We start from the raw sequence: 23,862 nt of genomic DNA, 5'->3' as shown, positions 1-23,862 counted from the left end.
TCCTGAGTCTGCAGACGGGCAGCGCGCCGCCTCTTCTGCTTCTGCTTTTCCCAAGCAGCAGTGGTGGAATAAACACAAGACTCCAATCCTATGGGCCGCCATGAAGCTGATAATCCTGGTGCAGGCACTGAGCTGGTCACAGTGGAGAAAGACCCAGGAAAACTAGACTTGGGGAGGTCTAGATAACCCTATCTCCAATATTCAGGGAGAAACAGGAGCTGAAAAGTCCATTGTCCTGAGCCTTGCATCCCCAAATCTGGTCAGTAAGTGTCCGGTAAGTTTTGCAAGGCCTCCATGGTTTGCACAAACCTCTTGAACATTGTAGGGATCCCACCTGCTTCTGGAATGCAGCTGACTCTGGGGTTTAACTGCAGCCATTCAACAACCCCCAACACTACCAGCCAGGACAGGAAGTAGGGGAAAGTGCCTTATCGCCTTGTGTTCTATTGTTCTTGTGTGCTCAGTTCTATTCCCCTCCCCTGTCTAATACGCACATGCCAGACAAGCTCACTTGGCAGCAAAACCCCTGCTGTCTGAGACACCCGGCAGAGACCGTTCCATGCTGGCTGACGCAGTTTACTACAAATCTGTCTTGGAATCGCTGCTCTCTCGTCCCAGGACCCGGGGCTGCTGCCAATGAACCAGTAGGGGGTGCTAAAGTGCAATGAGTGGAGAACAGCTTGGTGGTGACCTTGTTAACCTTGGATTATGGCAGCACCCAACTGACCCTATAGGAATTGAGGGGCCCCATTCTACAGCTCCCTGCAGAGCACGGCCAGCATTCTGCTGCCCTTTAGCTGTTCTCTGCCTGATGCCTATCGCTAGCTTTTCTGTCTGGCTCTTCTACCCTAGAAACCAGTGAGCCACAAACTTGATGCATTGTGTGTATAGTAAAGGAGACACTGACTAACTGCTAAGGGGACAGGTGAGCAGAAAGGGACAGGACACCACGGTCCCTGAACACAGCCCCCAAATGAGGTGCCAAAGGGGACTCCCCGTGGGGGCAAGCTTGGCCTGGATCCCATTGGCCAGAGCAGGGGAATTCCGGCTCAGCGTCCCTCTCCAGACAGCAACGAGTCTCTGGGACTGTCACCCGCAGGACGGTCCCACCTTTGGATATGGGATCGGGACGCCGGCTCTGACAAGCAGCCACCAAAGGGCCAGGTCTAACTGTTAGTTATGACGGCCCTCTCCAGGATGGCTTAATAACTGCCCCAAGCCCTGTGTCGCTAAAGGGAGCTAAAAAAGGCAGCATGAATGTGATAGGACCTGTTCCCATGCATATGAATGTTCCTGTCAAACCCTGAAGGATCTCTTAACCCAGGACTCGTATTGGGCTAGGTGAGTGGCCCTCTTTGGAGGCGGCCATCTTGTCCTCCGGAGGCACGGCCAGACCCATCAGACCATCCTGCCTTTCTCCAGCTGCCCGCCCCCCAATAGACAGAAGTTGGCTTCAGCCCAGAAGTCGGAGGGTTAGAATCTCAGCTTTCATTAGCGGGCGAAAAGCCCTCCAATCATAAGGGTCGCAGAGACACGCATGAACGTGTGAGTGAGCAGTGAGGTCTGAGAGCCTGCAGCCCGCCAGCCCGAAACAGGGCCTCTAAGAAGTGTGATGTGCCCCATTCCTGTTACTCAGCTGTCCAAGTAATGAATCCTTGCACCTCAATGTTTTTAGCTGCTTCACTGGTGAAAGCACATGGAAAAGAAGGGTCACAGATGTGCCCTGAGTGCGGTTTCATTTTGGTGCCATGAGCTGGTGGCATTTAGGAGACACCCCCATGCTTCCCCCACTCCGACTCTGGGAGCCACAAGGCCAAAGTGGGACTGGGCATGAGCCTCACCCCAGGGGCATCACACCCTGAAGAGCTCAGGGGCATCCAAGCCTTTCCCCACGCAGCAGGAGGGGTCCCTCTCTCAGCCGGAAACTGTCTGCAGACTCAGGCATGCATCACTGCGGTGGTTCCACTTGGCTCACTTCCCCCACCACCACCAGGCTGTCTTTACAGCCACAAGGGCTAGACACAATTTGTTTTAAGTAACTGTTGAAACCTGGTCTGCAAACTCATCGAGTGGTGATAGAACTATTTCAGTAAGGGGAGGGGGCTTTTGAACCAATCAGGTTATGCTGGTACAAGCCCTAGTGTGTTATGCTGGTATAAAGATACCGTATATATAGCTCATTGCCCTTCCTGTAGCGGAATAAGCTATACATAGAAGCACGGCTGTACCAGTATAACTGTATACGGCTTTACACCACAACAGTTGTGTGTGTGGACAAGGCTCTAGATTCTGACACCATTTGCGTGAGTGGCAGGCAGGGCCCTGGGCACATGCCCCTGCCTTGATTCAGCATAGCTGAGCGTCACTTACTGGGATCCCAGCAGAACACGCATGATCCTATGTTTTTTACCGTTTTCCCCACCTGATCTTAGTGGCATCCCGTGGGGGGGGGGAGGGGAGGCGGGTTGGTGAGCAGGTTTGTGGACAGTATGACTACGCTCTCCAGTTCTAGCCCGGCCTCAGTTACTTCTGGAGCCACTTCCTGGATAGACTTATTACGCTAGAACAATCCTGGTTTGGTAGGAACAGTGAGTTGGGCCCAGGGGCTGTTTCTCCACTCGGCCTATGGCCGTTTGTGGCTGTCCATGCCCAGTGAGGGTGCTGCAAACACAGGGCCTTAGCAGGTGCTGAACTGGGTGCTTGGTGAGCTGGCCTGGTACATACTAACTAGCCCAAGGGCTGATGGGGCGGACGCTGGGATCTCCCCCTGCGTGCAGGGTACCCTGGATAACGTTGGGGGATTGTGAATTTGTGACATGAGTTGTGGGAGGGGTTGTGGGCCCCTTTGCTCTGGGGAATGAGGAAGGGAATGTGCCCTGTGGGCCTAGTCCAGAGGCCGCAGGGCTGGAGCACTGGGGACACACTCCCCATCATGGTGATCAGAGGAGAGGAGAGGAGAGGAGAGGAGAGGCATGTCAAAGCGTGGAGGGCAGGAGCTTGGCTGGTGTGATGGGATTAGAAGCAGGGCTGGCTTTAGGGGAGGGAGGCCAGAGGCAGCATGGCACGGGTGGGAAGGGGCTCGCACCATGCCGCTTGTGCCCGAGGGAGGGGGCTGCCGCCCGCCCTGTGCTGAGACGCGCGGAGTTGGGGGCGAGCCAGCAGCAGCCGGCGGCCCCTCTCCACACCGGGGGCCATTGCATCCCCCCCATGCGCTCTCCTCCCGCCGGCATGTGGGCCGATGTGCCAAGAGGCGGAGCCCGGCGGAGAGTGGGGGGGAGCCCTGGGCTGGGGGCGGGGCGGGCCCGTCCCCCCCCCCTTGCAGCCCACGCCCTGGGGCGGGCGGTGTGGTGCGTGCGCTCCCGGCGGGGCGGGGAAGGGTGTCCCCGTCTCTCTCCGTGCGCCAGGGCGCGGCGCAGCCACTCGGTGCGCTCGGAGGCGGAGCAGGGGCCACCCGAGCCTTAGCAGCCGCCGCTTTCTCGGCCGCCTGGAGACACAAAGGCTGCGGATCTCGCCCCGGAGCCGGGCGAGGCGAGTGGAGCAGCTCCGGGCCCCCCGTTCAGTCCCGCCGGGGCCCCCCTTGGAGAGCCATGTCCTGCCTGGATTACCTCGCTGCCGAGTGCCTGGTGTCCATCTCCAGCGGGGCTCTGATCCACCCCGCCGCCGCCTCCAGCCTCCCCAGCCCCGATCCCGCTAGCAGCGAGGACCGGGAGGTGCGGGACACCCTCCGGGGCGCAGCCCCGGCGGCGGCCGGCTGCAGGGCGCGCCCCGGTTCGGCGCACTCGGAGAGCAGCAACTCGTCCTCGTCGGCCGGAGGGGGGGACCTGGAGAGCGGCTACACCACCCTGTCCGACGGGGGCGGCGGACCCCAGCGCGCCCCGCTGCCCGGCCACAGCCCCAGCCTCTCCTCCCCGGGCAAGCGGCACCGCTGTCACTTCCAGGGCTGCTGCAAAGTTTATGGCAAATCGTCCCACCTGAAGGCGCATCTGAGGACGCACACAGGTGAGGCCGCCTCCCCCACTCTGCCCCTTCTCCCGGCGTGGGGACCCCACCTGCCCCCGACTCTGCCCCCTCCTTGCGCGGGGACCCCGCCCACCTGCCTCCGCCGCCTCCGCTCTCACGCTCCTCCCCCGGCCCCACTTTCCTCCCCCCTGCTCCTGCGCGCGTGTTCTTCCTCCTCCCCCACCCACGAGGGGCCCCCGCCTTTACCCACCTCCCTTTGCTCTCCCTGCCCCCCCTTTCCCTCCTGGGGTCCCGCCACCCCCTCCAGCTCTCCACTCCTTTCGCATCTCCCCAGTACCCCATGCTCATAGATAGGAACAGGCCCCCCCCCGTCGCTTTTTCCAATGGTGACTTTATCTTGCACCGATCTCCCTCCCTCCCTCCTTCGCCCCGGGAGCTGTGACCCTCCCCCCGCCCCCATGACCTACCCCGGAGGCCTCCCTGTGGCGGGTGGGTGGGGGGGTCCAGGGTGATGTCACTTATTTTTGCTGGGGGGGGGGTGGTTAAGCGATCTGAAGTTGTGTCCAACTCCCCCCACCCCCGCTGCGTGGAACAACGCGACTTCGTTTCCATTGGCCTCAAATCCATCAGTTGCCAGCCCCAAAGGGGTAGGAGCCCAGTCTATTTACCCCTCCCCCCACCCTTCTGTGGGAAGGGCGGGGCTTGGACTGTCCGGGAGGCGTGGCCATGGCCTGTGACACGCTTCCCTTCCTTCTCTGCCATGCAACACGGCAGCTTTCTTTTCGTGTGCGTGGTGGGGGACTGGTGCTGAAGTGTGCGCACGTCAGGTCCTGGAGCCTGCTGCCCTGTGTGACCCCCCCCCCCGATCTCTTCCTTGCCCCTGGTTTCCGGGAGTAGCGCCCCATCCCTGGGGACCTCTGGAGGTGGCTGAAGCCCTTCGACTTTTGAAAGTGGCTTGTGGGGGGGCCTGGCCCGCCCCCGAATCCCGGGGCTGGCGCTTCCAGCACACTGAGTCTGTGGGGTGCAGCTGGCTCTGGGGGAGGGTACGGGGTGGGTCGCAGGAATCTGCATGGCCGCTCTCCACTGGGCACGAGGCTGCCTGATGCCTCTCTGCCTAAGCTGGTGGGTGGGGCTGGGGAGAGACAGGAGGCAGAAATGGACGTGAAGGGGGAGGGGGCAAAATCCCAGGGCAGAAGCTGCCTGGTTTCCTGCTTCTCTGTCTCGCCCTGATGCACCGGGGAGGCCGCTGCACCTGCGTTGGTGCCAGGCAAGGAGGGTGGGGCATTGGCACTGAACAGAGCAGAGGCGATCAGGGCGGGAGTGTCATTAATTCCCCCCCCTCCCACCTCTCTCGTTGTTTCTAATTGGGCAGGTTGGCAGTATGGGGGAGGAAAGATAAGAGGCCCTTAGTAAGCCTTGGTTCTAGCCACAGGGCAGGGGCTGAAGGAGTGTCTGGGATACTGTTCTTAAGGATTGGTTCAGTTGGCCTTACCTGCGAATGCTTGGGGAGACTGAGGCCAGGTACTGGCATGTACCCACAGACCACCCCCGCGATGTGCGCTTAGCTTATATCTGCTGTGAGCTCCCTCACGTGAAACAAGCGGGCCTGATAAAACTGCACTTTTTTGCTGCTATCATAGAATCTCAGGGTTGGAAGGGACCTCAGGAGGTATCTAGTCCAACCCCCTGCTCAAAGCAGGACCAATCCCCCAACTGAATCATCCCAGCCAGGGCTTTGTCAAGCTGGGCCTTAAAAACCTCCAAGGAAGAAGGCTTTAACTGTGCCTGTACGAGGGGATTCTGCCAGCCCGGATGAGTCGGTCAGAGATCGCACCCCTGACCCACGTGGGGATGCTGGCAGGAGTCTGTTGTGTCAATCCGGCCTGAATGACCCCGAGCCGTGAGTTGTGCATGCTGGGCTGTCAAACTGGCCCCTTTTGCAGTGTTAAGCTCACACGTAATGTAAACGACACTGAAATATATGGTAGGGGGTGGTGGCTAATTGTTCGGATGATAGATATCGGCCCATTGTGGGTGTCTGGAGTCTTGCACCCCAGCGTTAGGAAGCATTTGGATCCAGGACTTATGTCTTGGCAGAGTTCGGATCTGGACTGCCACCAACCCAGAGGTCGTGAAAGTTTGGGGTTATACCCAAAGCAATTGGGCCCAACTCTCCTGCCTCTCACCAGTGAATCGGTGCGGTTGTGGGGGGTCGGGAGTGGGCCTGCGGTGTGTCTGCCCAGAGGAGCAGAGGGTCTCATGGAGTCGGCAGCCTCTTCCCACAGTTGCTACCTTAGTTATCAGGCAGCAAGATGCCTGGCGTGAAACCTGGTGTCCCAGTGAGGCTGCGTGTGAAGCTCCACTCCAAGTCCTCTTAGGCACCATAACATAATAGCACCAGTTGGGAGCAAGTGTCTGGAAATTCTGCTATCCGACATGACCCATGAGCCCTGCCTTGATCAGTGGTGTGTATAGTCAGTCGTGTGGATGCGGGGGTTGGTTTGGCTTTGCTGAGAGCACATGGTTGTCCTTTGATTTCAGTGTGGAACTGCCATGCTGGTTCGCTGGCTCCCTGTCACCACAGGGGAGGGGGGCGTGGGCTGGACCTTGGGAGTGGCCTGGCGAGAGACCTGATCAACAGGCCTTATCCTGATTGAGGTAGTTACACTGATGGTGCTGCACCAGTGCAGAGCACTACTGTCTCAGTGCGAATGCACTGATGTACGGTGATCTGCAATGATTCACCATACCTTGGCTTCAGATAAGACCACAACTGCAGTGAGTTCTGAGGGCTGACCATATGCTGGATTAATTTAGGCAGGGTAGTAGCTGGCTAATGGTAATGTGCATATGTAAAGGGGGCCCTCCAGGGGTGTAATAGCCATCCCCAATGGGATAAAGCCTCTCCCAAATTAGAGCCTGGAAGAGATCTAGATTGAAAAATCCCCCTGCCCACGGTGGATTGGAAATTTGCCCTGCAGAGTCTGGAGCGGGGACGTGAAGCCATTGGTCCGTGCAGTATTTGAGGCCTGGACTATACAGTTTTTGCACAGGTATAACTATGGGGACTATGCCGGCATAGCCATGCCAGGATAACCCCATAGTATAGACGCAGCCTACAGAAGGGGTTCTTCTGTCAGTGTAGGGCCCCCACCTCTCCGAGTGACAGCAGCTTTCTTCCTTCAGCCTAGCTGTGTCTACACTGGGAAACAGGGCTGTGTCGCTCAAGGCTGTGGATTTTATGCACACCTCGAGAGACGTATCTATATCGAGCTAGATTTTAGGTGTAGAACAGGCCCCGTAGAACTCCATCCACACTAAGGGGCGTTGTCCCCCTTTAACTATGCTGGTGTGGTTAAAGTGGTACAGCTTTTGTGATAGACAAGGCCAGAGTTTCCGTGCATTGTGGCAATGCGGAGAACCCTCCAAATGGGAACGCCAGCGTGACCCGAGGCAACATTATCTTCCTCAGCCTGCAGGCAGTTGGGTCCAGTGCTTCGGGTGCAGCTCATAGCTTTACCAAGTAGCAGTTTGCGAAGGGTGCTGCTGAGTTCTGTGGAACTGTCAGGAAGGCTGCCAAGGCCCTCGGGGAAAAGCTGTGAGGAGCCTCCATAGCAGCAGAGACGGGGACTGGAGTTATTCCTGGGGGTGGGGATGAAAGCTGAGGTAGAATTCGAGTAGCAGAAGTGCCATGCACACAACCCCCTGTGCCAGCTCCTCCCACCAGCTGATGTATGGAGTGGGGGGAAGGGTACCTTTTGCCCAGCTGCATCCAGAACATGCATGACTTCAGATGTCAGACCCCTTCTGTGTTTGTCCAGCGCCTGGCACAGTGGGGTCCTGGTCTGCCCACATGTGACGGGGGCTGAAATCCTTTGCAAATCAGGCCTGGATTGTGGATTCGGAGCCCTTGAAAACTTGAGCCTCAGCTCATATGGGGAATCTGGTCCTGAACTGAAGATCTGCAAGGTGGCCGGGAGCCAATAACCTGAAAGGTGGAGCCAGACGGCGGCTAGCACCCATGAAGTCACCTCATGGCTAGCCCCAGGCACTCACTCCACCTTGGGTAGAAAATAGTCATGGGCAAGATCTCGCTGAGGTGAACTCGAGTTTCCTGCTGGGAGGGACGCCCCAGCCCCTGTCGGCCGCCTACGCCTCACGGGGTCCTGTTTCAGGGCAGACTGTGTGTGTCTCGCTTACCCCAAGCCGGCATCCCGGGGGGCTTTGCTCACCTGCCAGATTGGCTCTGGCGTGCCCGCGGAGAGGCAGCCGGAGTCCGGCCCGTGGCATTGTGTGCGGGGCCTGCTGTCGCGTCGTTGAGGGATGAAAGGCCCCATTGTGGCGTAATGGCTGGACTCGGACGGTTTGAACTTGACGAGGCAGCGTGGTTTGAAATAGAGGCACTAGGAGCTGGGGCGCTTGGGGGGGGGCAGCTCAGCACATCAGCGGAGCCCCCCCTCCCCTACAAAGGAGCGGCTAGAGCGTGGCTGGGCTAGAGGGTTCTTGTAACCTGAGCCGGTGGTGGGAGGGAGGTGGGGAGAAGCCAGGTCCCCTGCGGGCGGTGGGGGGCTGGAGCCAGGCTGCTAGGGGAGTTAGTTTGGCCTTTGCAGAGGGCTGGACCCAGAGGGTGAACTGCCAGGGATGGGGCAGCCTAGGTGTAGGCCCGCGGTGGCAGGAGGGAGCTCCGGAGGGGAAGGCTGAGGCCTGTATGTGGATCAGTGTCAGAGCCAGCCCTTTGCTAAGGCCTCTCCTCGGTAGCACCCTAGTGAGTGGGAGATGCCCAGACACCGGCCTTCTGTGCTGGCGAGAACCTACAGAACAACTGTCCCCAGCGTGGAGGGGGACAGAGACCATCCCGCTGGAAATCCTTGCGTTTGGTCCCTGGACACCACGGTGACTCCAGCTCTCTAGAGTCCCAGTCCACTAGGCCACCCTGCCCCCTGTTTTGAACGCCCTGTTTATCTCTCGGGGCGCCCGCAGCTGCACCCCCTCCCCAGAAGCACAGCGTGGTTGGGTGAATCACTGAAGATCGTGCTGTGAGTCGGTGGCAGAGCCGGGAATCAAACGGAGGAGTTCTCGCTCCCAGCCCCCTGCCTTGTTGACTGTAGGTCCTGCAGGTAAACGAAGCTGCGCCGGAGCTGCCTGGGATTTTCAAAGCCCCGGAGGGAGTTACTCTGAACTCCCCCGACCTTCAATGCGATGTGGACACAACTCCTGTAGCTCCTTTGCACGCCCCAGCCGCTGTCCGCGGCAGGCGGGCAGCTGGTACTTCCATGGCCGGGGGGATGTAGGAAGCGTGTGGCGATTGGTGGGTGCTTGTCTGGAGGTGGCCCAATTGGTACCGAGCACAGAGGTGCCTGATTGCAGCGTCCAAGGGGTGTGGAATCTGGGATCTAAACTGCTTGACGATGTCCCCTTTAAATCCCTGGTGCTAAACTGGGCTGAACCGCGGGGGCTGGAGCTGCCCTGAGATGCCTGGGTGAGGCTCTGACAGAACCCACCCCCGCTCCCTTTCCTCTGCCTTTTGACCATCCTGCGGGCACAGTCCCGGCCTCCCCGGACGCCCTGGGTCTGGAGCAGGGTTTGAACCGCTGACTGAAAGCACAGGGCGTGGGGGAGGGGGCAGCCTCCGTGCACCGGGAGGGCTGGCTGTGCCGCAGAGCCGGAAGATCCCGCGCCGCCGGAGCCGCTGTCCTCGTCTCACCCCGCTGCCGCCACTGAGCTCGCTCGGCGCTGGCAGCACAGATGGTGCGTGAGATTCCCCGGCTGCACGCGGCTGCAGGAGCCCATGTGCCTGTCTCTTCTGGAGCACGGCTTGCGGGAGAGAGAGTTGCCTGCATGTGGCGTTAACCCATGGAGTTCCCGAAGCAGCTGCAGGCATTGCCCTGCCCACAAATCTCCTGCCAGGAACTAACCGTGCCTCTGTGAACCCAAAACTGGTGCTGCCCCCGACCCAGAGCCGGGGCCCTGCCCTCGCTGCAGTTCCTGCATTGGATTCTTGCCCTTTGGGCCTCCCCTTTCCACCCCTTCTAGAGAGGATCGGCCTGAGCTGCAGTGTCTGGCCTGGGGCTCGGCCCTTTGGCGCCTTGCGTGAGGCTTTTTGTTCCTGGCTTTAATGTTTGTTTTTGCTCCAGGACAAAAGGGTTTCCCAGCGCCTGCACCCAAACCGTGCTGAGCTGGGCTGGCGGGATGAGTCATGGGGCAGTCCCCGTGCTGCCTGCGTCAGCCTCTCAGCGGCCCCTGAGAGCTGCGGGGGCAGGCGGGGGGGGGGTGCAATTACTCCTAGCAGGGAGGGTTGCATTGAATTAGCCGGGTGGGCTTGGTCTCACGCCCTCTGAAGTTCAAAGGTTAGGGCCTCCTCTCCGCCCCTCACCTGGGCCCCCTGGCACTGAATGACTCCCTGGCCGTAGCCAATGGGAAACCCAAGTGTTTAGCTTGGCAACCCACGGGCAGCTTCGCTCACGTGGCAGCAGAGGCAGGCCGGGAGTATGCTCGGGGCAGCGAGCCACGACTCAAGATGCCTTGGTCCCATAGCAGCTCTGCTGTGACCTTGAGCGGGTGACCTCTGGGCCGCCGTCCGTCCCGCCCCTGGCGAAGCAGCAGTGGCATTTGCCCACCTTGGTGTAATTCAGCGTCCGTTCAGCGCCTTGCAGAGAAAGTGCTGTGCGTACGGGCTGGATGCGCCGGGAGGGGCCGTGGGCTTTATGCGGGTAGGATGGTGAAATGAACGTGGATCAGAGCAGATCTTCCCGGATTTAGCCCTTTGCACGCTGGTTCTAAAAATTGTCCAGATCCCAGCACTGCCGGGGAACACCCCTGCAAGGAGACCAGCCCACCCTGCTCTCTGTTAGCGGCTACCCCAGCCTGTGTCCCCTTCGAGCCACAGCCCACCGGCAAACCCAGCTGTAGCTGATTTTCCCCCACCGCTTGCCTGTCCCCTGGCTTCCCCCTCCGTGCAGACAGCAGGCCCAGCGTGGGAGGCAGGGAAGGGGTGGGAGGTTCCGCCTGACCTGAGGAGCTTTTGACGCTTATGCGGAGCGATGGGCCGGCTCCAACCCCGCGCGGCTCTCCGGCCTCTTGCGTGACACAAGCTGTTTTCCCGGGCGGGGGGGCTGGGCTGCAAAGCCCGGGGCCTGAAGTGTGCTCTCCCATCCCCCGCTCTTGCCTCCTGCCCTGAGCGTCTGGCTCGCTCCAGTTCGAGGCAGGACAAGTGAAGCAGCTGACGCGTTGCGCTCGGGCGCCAGCTGGGGTCTGCTGGGAGGCGCGAGTGGGCATGGATTGGCAGTGGGCATTTCTCTTTGTGTGCTGGGGAGGGGCGGCAGGGCTCAGGCTCGCTATCAAAGGGCTTGCCGCTGGCGCTGGAGAGGCAGGGTCCAGGGCAGGATCTGAACTCAAAGGGATGCTGACCAGTTTCTTAGGGCTGGTCTGCACTGAAAACTTACATCGGCGTAGCTATGTCTACCCCGGGAGACGGGCGTAGGCAGTGCTGGGGCGATGGAAGAATTCTGCTGGCCCCGCTACTGCCTCTCGGGGAGGGGGGTTAATCACAGTGACCGGAGAACCCCTCCCGTGTCTCCACTGTCACGGCGTAAGAGTAGGCATCCCCATTGATTCGCACCGCGTGTTGCAGTCTTGGGCGCAGAGCAGTCAAACGCCTTTCCCGTCGAGTTGCTGGGGTTTTCAAAGCCCGTCCCAGCCGTCAGGGAGCAAAGCTTTTCAAAACACGGGAAGTAGTGGTATCCCTGTTTCACAGATGGGGAAACTGAGGCACGGGAGGGCCGTGACTTGCCCTAGGTCACGCCGGGAGTTGGTGGTAGAGCCAGGAATTCTTACAGCCCCTCGCCCATCTAGCTGCTGCCCTGAGTCCCTCTTGTTTGGGCAGAATCTGAGCTGAGTAGAAGTATTTTAATGAGGAGGGTGAAGGAGCTGGCCCTTGAGAAGCGCAACGTGAAAGCGGTCAGGGGCTCGTGCAGGGATGCGAGCCTGGGAATACAGACGAGCAAACGAGACTCTCAAGGCATTCATTATTAATCCTCTGCTGTTTACTGGTGTTACTAATACAAAACTCCAGGCAGCAATAACAAGCCAAGGTGGGGCAGGGACCTTCTCTTTCTGTGGGGTGCGAGGGGTACCTACTGCAGTGGGGCCTGGCTAGGGTGACCGTATTTCCCAAAGTGAAAACAGGACACTGTGCAAGGCTGGCCCAAGTCCGCCCCCTCCCTCCCGCCCGTGTGGGACCAGCCCAAGCTGCCTGGTGTCGCCACTCGCCCCCCACAAAAGTTCCTCCGTGCCCCCGTAGCAGGGTGTGCTCCACTTTTTTTGGCAAGACTGGGCGTTGGGTCTTCAGTGAGTCACCTTGCCAAAAAAGTCGGGACGCCTGGGATGGGGCTTAAAAAGGGGGACTGTCCCAGCCAAAACGGAACGTAGGGTCACCCTAGCTCCTGGCCCCTGATCGGTGCCACCAGGTTCTATTGTAACGCTCATACACATATCTGTTAAATTCGGGTCAATGATGGCACAAGATCTGTTAGACCTCCGAGGCCCAGCTGCTACAACACGTGCTTAGCGTGTGAAGTCAAAGGGAGCCTGGTTAAGCTGCCAGGAGCGGTTTGCAGGGTCAGGGGCTACAGGAGTAAGCAAAGACTTTGATTTCGTTTTACCTTGAAAGGGTCCCCTGAACATCCCACGCTCCTCTGCCGAGCTTGGGCTGTGACTCACGCTGGCGCTGGGGAAAAGCTCTTGAAATTGGAGCTGCGTCTGATTCCTTTACTCGCCTCGCTCCTTCGCCGTGGGCTTACGCAGTCAGGAGAAGCTATTTGTAACCAGTGACGGGGGCCGCGTTTTCCTGTCGAAAACGGCTGCGTAAGATTGTGCCAACTGGTGATTGTGCAGTCAGGGGAAAGCCTCTCATGCGCGGGATTCACAGAGCAGGGTGATGTGGTTTAAAATGTTTCATAGTCGTAAGTGTGTGTGTGTGGGGGTCCTGTCGCTTACCAGGGGCGAAGCTGTGAGTGGGGGAGGCTGGTCACCCCAAATCTATGCTGACTTTAAAACCTTGACATCCCATCATTCGACCAGTGACCGATGGGTGAAGTATGTTCTTTCTGATCTGCGGAACTCCTTGCCACAAGGGATCACCGGGGTCAAGAGTTTTGCAGGATTAAAAAAAAGATCACCCAGAGTTCATCCAAAGATACAAGAGTTTTGGCAGGGAAATAAACCCAACTCAGGGCATGAATTGGCTTCTAGCCATAGGGGTCAGGAGCCACCTTTGCTGGGGGCAGATTACCCCGTCACTGCTGAGTTTCTTGCTCCTCCCGCTGAAGCAGTTGGTGCTAGCCACTGTTTGAGACCGGAGACTGGTCTAGAAGGGCCCCTGATCTGATCCAATCTGGCAATTCCTCTGCAAGTCCACCTGTGTCAGACGTTGTGGAAAAAAAATGTTTAAGGAAGTTTACCTTGGCCCTAGTTTCTGGCTCTGCAACTGTAGATGCAGGTGCTTCAGTAACTGTCCAACTGCACAGTGGTAACCCGCTGATACGTGGCATGGAGGGGTCAGGCAGGATCGGACCTGAAACAGCCACGGGTCCAGGACGTGATATTCCCCTCCTGGGCCTTGGGACCAGTCTGCTGGGGGGGAGGGGCTGGGTGGGTTGAACCAGACAAAAGGCCAGAGATGCAAGTGGCAGATTGTGGTGGAATTTCGCTCACTACTGATCCGGTGACGATCCTGTCACACTTGTGATTGCAAGAACCCGGAATGGAGCCCGGGCAGATCAAGCCCTGGGTTTCTCTCGGCACCTCATTGCAAGTGGCTCTCGGCTTTGTCAGCCCAATTGCCCCTTGCACGTGCCCCCAGGAGCACATGGCCCTTGTGTCCCTGGTACTGACGCTCCTGGCTCGGTGGGGTGTCGGCTCTCTTCGAAAGACCTTCAGTCCGGACAAGCTCGGGAGTCCAGGCATGCGGCATAGTCTGCACCTGACCAGCAGGGGGCGCCCTAGTAAGAGAAGCAGCAGTCACTGCGGGTGGAGAGAGATTGATGAACTGGGGGCTAGATTGGAAGCATCTAATTAGTCTCTGGGGAGGCCGGAGCCTGCAGCATCTTAATCTGAGGTTTTAATTTTGCCTTCGTCCTCTCTGGGTCTGTTTTTTATTCTTGCTCAGGTCAGTTGCTTTGTATCAGGATTAGGCAGATGGGGGCGGATTAGAACCAGAAAACAATCCCCAGGGGCTGAGTGGGCTTGGAGCCCTCGGCTGAGTCTGTCTGCTGGGCACTTCTCGTTCCCGGGCCTGGCATAGTCCTCACCGGAGCGGGCTGCCCGTGGTCGGGGGAGGCACGGACCGTTTGTGTTTCCGGGGCCAGGGGGCATTGGACCTGTCCCAGCACAGCACTCCCTAGCTTCTCTCTATCGCACAAGCCCTGTTCCAGTGGCAGAGCCCAGAGCCGGGGAGGTGGGTCTGTTGCAGGAGAACTGAACGGCCTGTGACCCACAGCCCCCCTGCTGTTCTGGTTCAGTGCTTCCCGGCGTCCCCAGTTCTATTGCAGGGTGGTTCGGGGACACCAGGAGCAGAGCGAGGCGCGTGCAGTCCCGGTCCCCTGGTATTACCACGCAAGACGTGAGACGCTGATTGCAGCTGTCCGGGATCCGCGCTCTGACTCTGCTGGGGAAAAGGCTCACGTGGCAGAAATATCCCCAAACCCAGGGAAACGTGCTGTGTGTCACAGTCCATAATTAGCGTGCTGCCACCTAGCTGGGACACGGGAGATTGTTTTGGAGGGGTAGGAGTTGAAATGAATGATGAACTTTCCCTTTCTCTTTGCATCCTTCTCGAGCTCTGAGCCCTTCCCCGGGTCAGTCCAGGGACTCGGAGCTCACACAGTGCTCCATGAGATCATGTCACTGGCCTGCCAAGCCAGCTGCCCCTGACTAGAGCAAATGCCCAGTACTTGGAGCCCCCAACTCACAATGCACCTGGGTTGTTTGTCCAACACTGTTATTGGACTGCTGTGTGGAACACTGCCCTCCACTGGGTGGAATTGAAACTGCTCAGCTGTGTGTCATAGGCCCTATAGGGTGAATGGCTGGTGGAGATTCTCCTTGAGCTGGAGTGTTAAGAGCCTGTGCTGTTGGAGCAGGAGGACTGGGGGAGCCCAAAGGTGTCAGAGGCAGGGGGGCACAGGGACTGTCTGGGGGAGTCCAAAGGTGTTAGGGGTGGGGGTGTGGGGACTCTCTGGGGGAGTCCAAAGGGGTCGGGGCAGGGGGCACGGGGACATCCCCCCCCTGGGCTCCTTGCTGTGTCTCACGCTCTTCTCCCCTCCCCCAGGTGAGAGGCCGTTCCCGTGCACCTGGCCCGACTGCTCCAAGAAGTTTGCACGCTCGGACGAGCTGGCCCGGCACTACCGCACCCACACCGGGGAGAAGAAGTTCGCCTGCCCGCTCTGCGAGAAACGCTTCATGCGCAGTGACCACCTCACCAAGCATGCCCGCCGCCATCCCGCCTTCCACCCCTCCATGGTCAAGCGGCTGGGCTGCCCCAGCGACTCCGCGCCCGGCAGCCTGGCGGGGAGCCCCGTCGCCAGCCCTGCCCCAAGCCCGGCCAAGTTCCTGTAGGGGCTGGTGCTGCTCCAAGCGGGGACCATGTGGCACGGACCCCAAAAGGTGCCACCTGGCCCAGGCCGGCCCGGGAAGCCACCGAGAGTGCCCAGTGTCAAGGCTGCCCTTGGATCTGTGGGGCGAGCGAACCATCTGCTCCTCCCTGACGGGGTCCTGCTCACAGGGACCTTCCGCTCCATGTTCTGGATGTCTTCGAGCAGCAGCCTCTCCCCACCTGGCTTCGTGGTGACGTCCAGCATCCCTCACCCCCGGCCTGCGTGGCACAGCGGTCGGACGTCCAGTCCCGCGGGCCGTGCTACTCCCCCTGGGCGGCTGTCGAAGGAGCTGGACAGGGAGAAGGCTATGACCTTGCCCTGGCTGCCGCCAGCCCCTCTCCTGGGCAGGCTCCCGCATGGCGGTGAGAAGTGGCACCTCTCCGGGAACCCCCAGCTACCATGATGCCAGACTCTACCAGCTCGACTCGTGCAGGGCTGTTTCGCCCTGGAGATGCTGAGGGGCAAATCAAGGCCCTTGCCTCCTCTCTGGTTTACCCTCCTGATGCTGGTGCAACGACACTTCCCCAGCAGGGGGCACCCTAGGGGTGGTTCCAACTTGCACCTTGGGGACCCCTTGACGAAGGCAGCTTAAACCAGGCCAGTTCTGCCTCCCGTCCCCGGAGGCCGTGACTGCTTTGCTCTTGGGACAGAAGGCTGCTCAGGGAGGAGATGGCCGGTGGCTGAAGTCTCCTGCGTCTCCCACTTCCCCTCCCCTCTCCTTCTGGAAACCAGGACCTGCTCCCCTGAAATTCTCCCCTCTCCCTCCAGGGGAAGCCCAACATAGATCTAGATCTATCCCTCCCCCCGAGGGGAATTCTGGATATTTATTTATACAGACCAACGCGCCTCCGGCTGCAACCTTCTGAGGTCTTTGCAAGTCGTGGGTATCTGGCCAGTGGACACAGACTGACTGACTGGGCCGTGGGGGGGCGGGGGGGGATGTACCTTTCGAGTGACTCTCCGTCCAGCCCCTGCCATGGGATGGGGCTGGGCTTTTAGGCAGGAATCTATTTATGGACAAAATCGGTTTTTATAGCTGTGGAATCGGGTATAAAGCGGGGGGGTGACAGGTGCCCCCGCCAGCCTCTTTGAAGCGGGTGCGGATTGAGTATTTGTCTACGTAGCATACTGCTGCTGGAACCCGGCCGTGTGCAGCTGTTTTAGGGGAAGCCTGGGCCTGCATTTCGGTTCTTGGTGATTTGGGGGGGGCGCTGCGGATTGTCCTGAAAACTTGTAATTTAATTTTTTTTCCAGAGAGTTCTCAGCACTTTAAAGACACAGGGGACCCCTTTGAGGTGGGTCAGGTGGGGCACCCAAAAAATCACTAGTCACTGCTGGACATATAGGGCCAAGTGCCTTCAGTCCGTCGAAAGCAGGCCTGTCCCAGAACAGGATCAGAGTGGACTCGTTTATTGGTACAACGGCGGTTACATAGCAGCCTTTCTCAGTGGGCTGCTCCATTTGATTCTGCTGCAAGTCGCTGCACTGAAGTCACTAAGGGTGTGTCTACACTTAACCTGCTGCAGCACTTGGGTGTCGACTCCACCTAGGCCGGGGTTCTCCCGTCGGCGTAGGCAATCCACCTTCCCGAGAGGCGGTAGCTAGGGCGACGGACAAATTCTTCCATCGCCCTCGCGCTGTCTGCACCAGGGGTTTGGTCAGCTTAACTACGCCGCTCAGGGGAGTGGATTTTTCACGCCCATCAGAGACGTAGCTGTGCTGGTGTAAGGTCCCAGTGTAGACCCAGCCCTGAGGTAGGTCAGGGCTGCGGGGCAGTAATGCCCCTGGTTCAGTCAGCTGCGGGGATTGAACCTGGGACCTCTGGCTCTAAAAGCAGTGAGTGTGTCGCCTGAGCTAAGAGCCCAGCTCCGTTAGTTCTGTCGCAGTAGCGGACTCTGGGGTCTGACCACTAGAGGGGGACAAGGCGCGTTGGCGTGGGTGATGCTGATTTTATAGACGCGGGTGTTCTGCCTGCGTTGGGGATAGGCCTGGCCGCTTGTGTGCTTTGCCGTGCCGCTGGCCAGAAGGCTGAACATCAGCTTTCCCCACGACGCATGAGCCCAGGCCGATTGGCCTTGGTGGAACGAGTTTGATGGGTCACAGGCAGTTCCTGGGGTCCCGCTGTCTGCGTAACAAAGCCATCGGCGTGGCTGGCACGGCCCTCCCCTCCTGCGCTGCCCCTACCAACGCCCACGCCGCACCTGGTATGGGGATAGGCTGCTCCACGCCCACGCCTCTCTCAGTCCAGGCGCGCTTTCGATCAAGAAGCAAACCCCCTCCCCCAGTGCTTTCCCTGGGCTCTCCGGAGAGAACCTTGCCCCCTGGAACGCTTCAGAGACGTGTCTGGGATGGGTCTGCTGGGAGTTCCTCAAGCGTGGCATGGCTGGGAGTTGGCCTCCTTTGCCCCCTCTCCGTATTCCGTGTGGCCCCCGGGTCCCAGCGCTGAGGGATCAGTCTCCATCAGACTGTCTGCAATGGCCCAGGCCGTGGGACTGTCTCGAAGGAGCCAGCAGCTTGCTGGGATTGGGACCCAATCTGGCAGCGGCCAGGATTCCGGCGTCGGAACTTGAGGACTGTGTGGAGCTCCTCTGGCTTGGACCTTGTCTCCGGCCTCCTGGACTGGGGCACAAGAGAGCTCAGAGCGGCCGGGAAGAGATGCCAGCCGGACCCCGGCTCCGGGAGCAGTGGCTGCCTCTCGGGGCGGCTCGCCAAAGGCCACCTTGGGTAGAATACACTGAAACGTACTGCATTAGCCAGCGGGTCCCTTCTCACGTCAGTGTCGTGCCAGGGGGCTCGGCGTCCTTTCCTGCCTGTGCCCATCACAAACTGACTGGCCTTTGGGAGCTGCCTGTCTCTCTCCTGCTTTCATGGCTGAAGCTCGAGGGAGATCTGTTTCCAGCAGGAACTGTTGAAGGAGCTCAACATTTTCCACCAGCTGGTTCATGCAAAGGTGTCGCTGGGTGACTATTCTCTGGGGCGGTCCCAGGGCCCTTGTGATGGGGATACGGCGGGGGTGGCTTACGAAATGGCTAAGTGGGTGGAGGAGGAGAGGAAAGGGGGGGTAGTTAATGGACCAGTGAGGAGAGGGCAAAAGCAGGTGATCTAGAAACAACCTTTCAGGAAGGGCTCCATGGCTGGGGCGTGAAGCGGTTAGTGGCCTGAGCTGGTGCGGGTGAGGCTGGCGCGTCCCCTCCCAAGATAAGCCAGGCGCCGGAGCAGTTCGGACCTAGCCCGCCTTAGCTGTGCTGCCCCAGTGCATTCTGGGATCCCCGATGCTCCTGTCCTGTAGTACTTGGCATCGTTGCTGGAGGGGGGCGGGTTCAGGGGTAACTTCCTGTGTGTGTGACGGGGCGGGGGGGAACCTGTAGTCTGGGCTGGTTTTCTTAGTGTAGACGGCACCTACGAAGACAAGATGTTGGTGACCCCAGGAAGCATCGCTGAAGCCTGTGGGCTGCGCTGGGTCCCTGCTGGCCCATATGCACCCAGGGACTAGCATACCTCAGTTTCCCCACCGCGGTGAGGGGTGGCCAGAGCCCTGAGCAGGGCCACTTGGCTCCCCCCCGAAGCTAGATCAGGAAGGGCCCTGCTCTAACCTGGACAGCTGGTGTGTGGCCCCTTCCAAGGATGGGCTCTGGCAGAGCGCTGTGTTCTGGGGGCGGGGGAGGAGAGTCCAGCTGGTTGGGGGTGGGGGGAGGGGCCACTCTGCCTCCGCCAGCCGAAATTCCCTTTGCGTGGGGAGATTCTCTGTGGGGACTCAGCAGCTGCCACCAGCCCTCCCCTCCTCCCCTCCAGCTCCAAAGGGGGTCCTTCCCCCCCACACCCTCCGCCCTCCATGCACTTATTTCCTCCTTATTTATTACTGATTTCTCCCTTTCCCCCAAGGAGTTGAACTGGAATGGGTCCTTCTCCTCCCCCACCCCGATGAATGGCTCCCCCATACGCGTTTCAGACTGGCTGCAGTGCGCTTGCCCCTCTGATGCTGTAGGTTGTCTGTATTCTGCCTCCCGCCCCTGGCATTTCCTTGGGGGGGAGGGGCTGGTGGGTTTTCAATGTCTTTATTAATCCAGTCCCTTTATCCCTGAAGCTTCCTCAAGGCACCAGTGTCAGGGAGGGGAGGGGGGGGGGAATGGGGCAAACGCCATTGTCACGGGGGCACAATCTCCTTGCAGCTGCTGTTCCTGGGAGCATCCCTTGCTAGGGGCCCACCCCTGCGGTCCTTACTCATGCAAAGCTCCCATTCAGGTCTGGGCCCTAGATCTTCCCCTCCCCCAACTTTCCTTCCCCCCCCCCCCATTTCTCTGCCTATGCAGTTGGATTCTGATCTTGATTACACGGGGAGTAAATCTAGATCTCCACTGGTTCCAGTGGAGTCACTCTGGATTTACAGGAGTGTCGGGGATCCTTATCCTGGGGGTTCTGCTCTCTCTTGTACTGCTAAATGGGAAGGGGGGATGGGTCCCAGTTAAACTGGAGGGTAGTTCCCGTATGGAAAAGACCAAATCCCTTCCCCTAGCCCAGTGGTTCTCAAACTTTTGTACTGGTGCCTCCTTTCCAATAGCAAGCCTCTGAGTGTGACTCCCCCCTTATAAATTTTAATATATTTAACACCATTATAAATGCTGGAGGCAAAGCGGGATTTGGGGTGGAGGCTGACAGCTCGCGACCCCCCATGTAATAACCTCGCGACCCCCTCAGGGGTCCCGACCCCCAGTTTGAGAGCCCCATACCTAGCGTAGCCAAGATCCGTCTCCACCAAGAGCAATCGAAAGGTGCAGGTTTATATCTGGGCTCCCCAGCTTCCCTGCAAAGTGGGTATTTTTCTGGCTTGTGATTGGTCATAAGCGGGGCGAGATGGTTTCTTTTCTTACGAGAGGGGATAACTTTATTCTGTGTGCGTGTGATATTTATGCAGAGTCTCTTCTCTCTCAGAGCTGGAGTTGTATAAATAGATCTCTATACCGTAAAATAAAATGCTGCTGCTGCTTTTTTTGGGGGGGGGGGGGGACCTTACTTTTTTAGTGCGACTTTTATAGAGCGGTTCGGAACCACGACTGACTGGGTGACGAGGAGCCGGCTGGCGCCCGTGATTGGGAGCTCGAGCTTCGTGCTATCCGGGGGAGGGTGCGGGGGTGTTTGGAAAGCAATTCTTTGTGCTTTGTATATTTCGGCTGGAGGTAAAGCTGTTGATCGGTTCTTTTGTCTCCTTCCTGTCTTTTAAAAAACAAAAAAAATCTGTGTAGCCTCTGTTAAGTCAGATCCTCCTATCCTGACACCCCCCACCCCCAATCACAGGGGGAGAGGTCCGAAATCGGATCTGCTTGTCCCAGAGGCCCTTGCTAAGTAGATGTAAGGAGAGGTGGCACCTTTTTATACGTGAAATTGACCCCTTAGGCAGAAGATCAACCATGTGGCTTAGGCTTAAACAGGACACAATTGGTGCCTAGGCCTTCGGAGTATTCAGGGGCTCGTAGACGCAGGATTACACACGGGAATTTCAAAGCTAGATCTTCCCCTGGCCCGGTCCACACTTGATTTGGAGCTTCCTCCGTTTGCACCCCATCCGCCAGCCTGTACAGGTCTGCCTATTGCAGCGCATGACTGGGAGTTGAGGTCTAATCCCAGCTCCGCCCCTGGCTTGCCGTGAGATCTCAGGCAAGCAGTGTGTCTCTATGCCTCAGTTTCCCCTCAGTACACTGGCAGCAGGGTGACGTTTAACCTCATGCTGGGGCTATGAGGTTTCTGTAATGTTTCCTGACCTCCTCTGGTGGCAGAGAAGCACCAGATGTGTCCTTGGGCCTGACCTTTCAAATGCTTCTACTTACTGCATGCAGATGTGGTCGCCCCATCTCAAAAAAAGATATATTGGAATTGGAAAAGGTTCAGAAAAGGGCAACAAAAATGATTAGGGGTATGGAACAGTTGCCCTGTGAGGAGCGATTAATAAGACTGGGACTTTCAGCTTGGAAAAGTGACGACTAAGGGGAGATATGATTGAGGTCTATAAAATCATGACTGGTGTAGAGAAAGTAAATAAGGAAGTGTTATTTACTCCTTCTCATAACACAAGAACTAGAGGTCAATAAATAGGCAGCAGGTTTAAAACAAGGAAGTTTTTTTTCACCCAACACACAGTCAACCTGTGGAACTCCTTGCCAGAGGATGTTGTGAAGGCCAAGGCTATAATAGAGTTCAAAAAAGAACTAGATAAGTTCACGGAGGATAGGTCCATCCATGACTATTAGCCAGGACGGGCAGGGATGGTGTCCCTAGCCTCTTTTTGCCAGAAGCTGGGAAGGGGCGACGGGATGGATCACTTGATGATTCCCTGTTCTGTTCATTCCCTCTGGGGCACCTGGCATTGGTCACTGTCAGAAGACAGGATACTGGGCTAGATGGACCTTTGGTCTGATCTAGTCTGGCCGCTCTTATGTTCTGCTGATGTGAAGGCCAGAAAGAACCATTGGGATCATCTGGTCTGAGCGCCTGCATCGCACAGGCCAGAGACCTGCTCCAAAATGATTCCTAGAGCAGATCCTTTAGAAAAAGAGCCAATCTTGATTTAAAATAGCCACCACAACCCTTGGGGAGTTGTTCGAATAGTTAATTACTCTCTCCGTTAAAAATGTGCATCTTATTTCCAGTCGGAATTTGTCTCGCTTCAACTTCCAGCCGTTGGGTCGTGTTCGACTTCCTCTGCTAGAGCGAAGAGCCCGTTATTCAATATTTGTTCCCTGTGCAGATACTTACCGGCTGTGACCAAGTCCCCCCTTAGCTTTCCCTTTGTTAAGCTAAACAGAGTCCGGGCTCAGTCACTCTGGCTTTCTAATCCTTCAATCAGCATCGTGGCTCTTCTCTGACCCCTCTCCAGTGTATCGACATCCTCCCTGAATTGTGCACACCAGGCCTGGGCGCGGTATTCTAGCAGCGTTCGCACCAGTGCCAAAGACAAAGATAAAATGACCTTCCGTCTCTAGTGAACTGCAGAAATGCAGCTTATACCCCACTTCCTACAGCCCAGCAGATCCTGGCTCACCTCTGGAACGTAGGGGGTCTCCTCTGCATCCCGTCCTATCCTCTGTCCAATCTCCTGGCCTGACCCACTGCTTGCTTTGAGGATGTGACCCTTCCCCTTGTGCCCCGGGACACGGGGGGTGGAAGAGGAAGAGCATTCCAGACCCCCAAGCCACAAATGAATGGGTTGTCCCCTATCCCCTGGAATCTGGGGTTGAGTGCTTTGGGATCCTCGGCTGCAAAGGGCCATAAAGGGGCTGAGTACTAGTGTCGACTGGCCTGGAGGACTGAAGGGGTTAGACTGGCCCTGGCCTAAGGGAGCCATTCCCATGAGCCTCTCGGCCAACAAGCTAAGCAGCGTCAGCCTGGGGCCATTGGAGGACAGTGGGTCTCTAGGGAGTGCCGATGCAACGGGTGGCGCCCTTCTCTCTGAGCCCACTGCAGGCCCGTTAAGGAGAACTATGCTGATGGAAGAGCCCTCTTTTGGGACGAGACCGAAAACCCAGGCCTGGCGCCTTATGCTCAGCAGAGAGCCTGTGGCCCCGTATGAGAATAATCCCCTAGCTCTTATCCTCCTAGATTTCAAAGCACTGTACCAAGGAGGGTCAGTATCATGACCATTTTATACATGGGGGAAACTGAGGCACAGAGAGGAGTGACTTGTCCAAGGTCAGCTGGGAATAGACCCCAGGTATCCCAAGTCCTAGTGGCTACTCTCCCTGTTAGAATGGGTCATGCTGCTTGGTGAGAGTCCGAGGTTTCATCTTGGCGTCCTGGCTACATTCCCACTGAGTCATCGCATTCGGCCCCCTTGAAGCTCCCCAAACGGCATTGTCAGGGAGAGGTAGTTTTCACTTCCCTTCCTAACCGGCTGTATAAGGCTGCTGGGCCGCTGCCCCATTCCTCTGTAGAGGAGGCGGGTGAAGGGATCCCTGAGCGGGGTTTGCACCGCGCTCGGCCATGCTGCAAAACGACCAGTGCTGTGTGTCTGGGCAAGCAAAGCTTCTCCCGTCAGCAGCGACGGAGCGCGTGAGGGGCAGTGAGCTCAGGGGGAGAACAGGATGCTGTTTGGACGTTTCCTTGGGGAGCAGGGAGGTCAAGGAGGTTTAATCTTACGGAAGCCACTTTCCCAAAGAGAAATCTCCTGGTTAATTGGTCTGGTCGTTCTCTGTGTGTTTGTGTTTATTTAAAGCCAAGGCCCTGCGTGGTGGGGCGAGGTGCTGGCTCTAAGCAGACAGAG

At 58.2% G+C, this 23,862-nt stretch overlaps 1 protein-coding gene across 1 annotated transcript; it reads left to right on the top strand.

Moving 5' to 3' along the window:
• Positions 1-3,292: 3,292 nt before the first annotated feature.
• Positions 3,293-18,759, top strand: KLF16 (KLF transcription factor 16). The gene is made up of 2 exons (XM_005283836.4): positions 3,293-3,999; positions 15,287-18,759. The coding sequence occupies exons 1-2, from the start codon at positions 3,588-3,590 to the stop codon at positions 15,571-15,573; spliced, it is 699 nt and encodes a 232-aa protein (XP_005283893.1). The 5' UTR covers positions 3,293-3,587; the 3' UTR covers positions 15,574-18,759.
• The last annotated feature ends 5,103 nt before the right edge of the window (positions 18,760-23,862 follow it).

Source organism: Chrysemys picta, chromosome 25 (assembly GCF_011386835.1).
Source record: "Chrysemys picta bellii isolate R12L10 chromosome 25, ASM1138683v2, whole genome shotgun sequence".
Classification (NCBI taxonomy): domain Eukaryota; kingdom Metazoa; phylum Chordata; order Testudines; family Emydidae; genus Chrysemys; species Chrysemys picta.
The sequence above is the reverse complement of the archived record's forward strand: the minus strand, read 5'-3'. Positions and strand labels throughout refer to the sequence as shown.

Coding starts and splice junctions, on each gene's coding strand:
- KLF16 (XM_005283836.4), top strand. CDS start 3,588: ATGTCCTGCCTGGATTACCTCGCTGCCGAGTGCCTGGTGTCCATCTCC. Junction 4,000..15,286: donor GCATCTGAGGACGCACACAG/GTGAGGCCGCCT, acceptor CCCCTCCCCCAG/GTGAGAGGCCGTTCCCGTGC.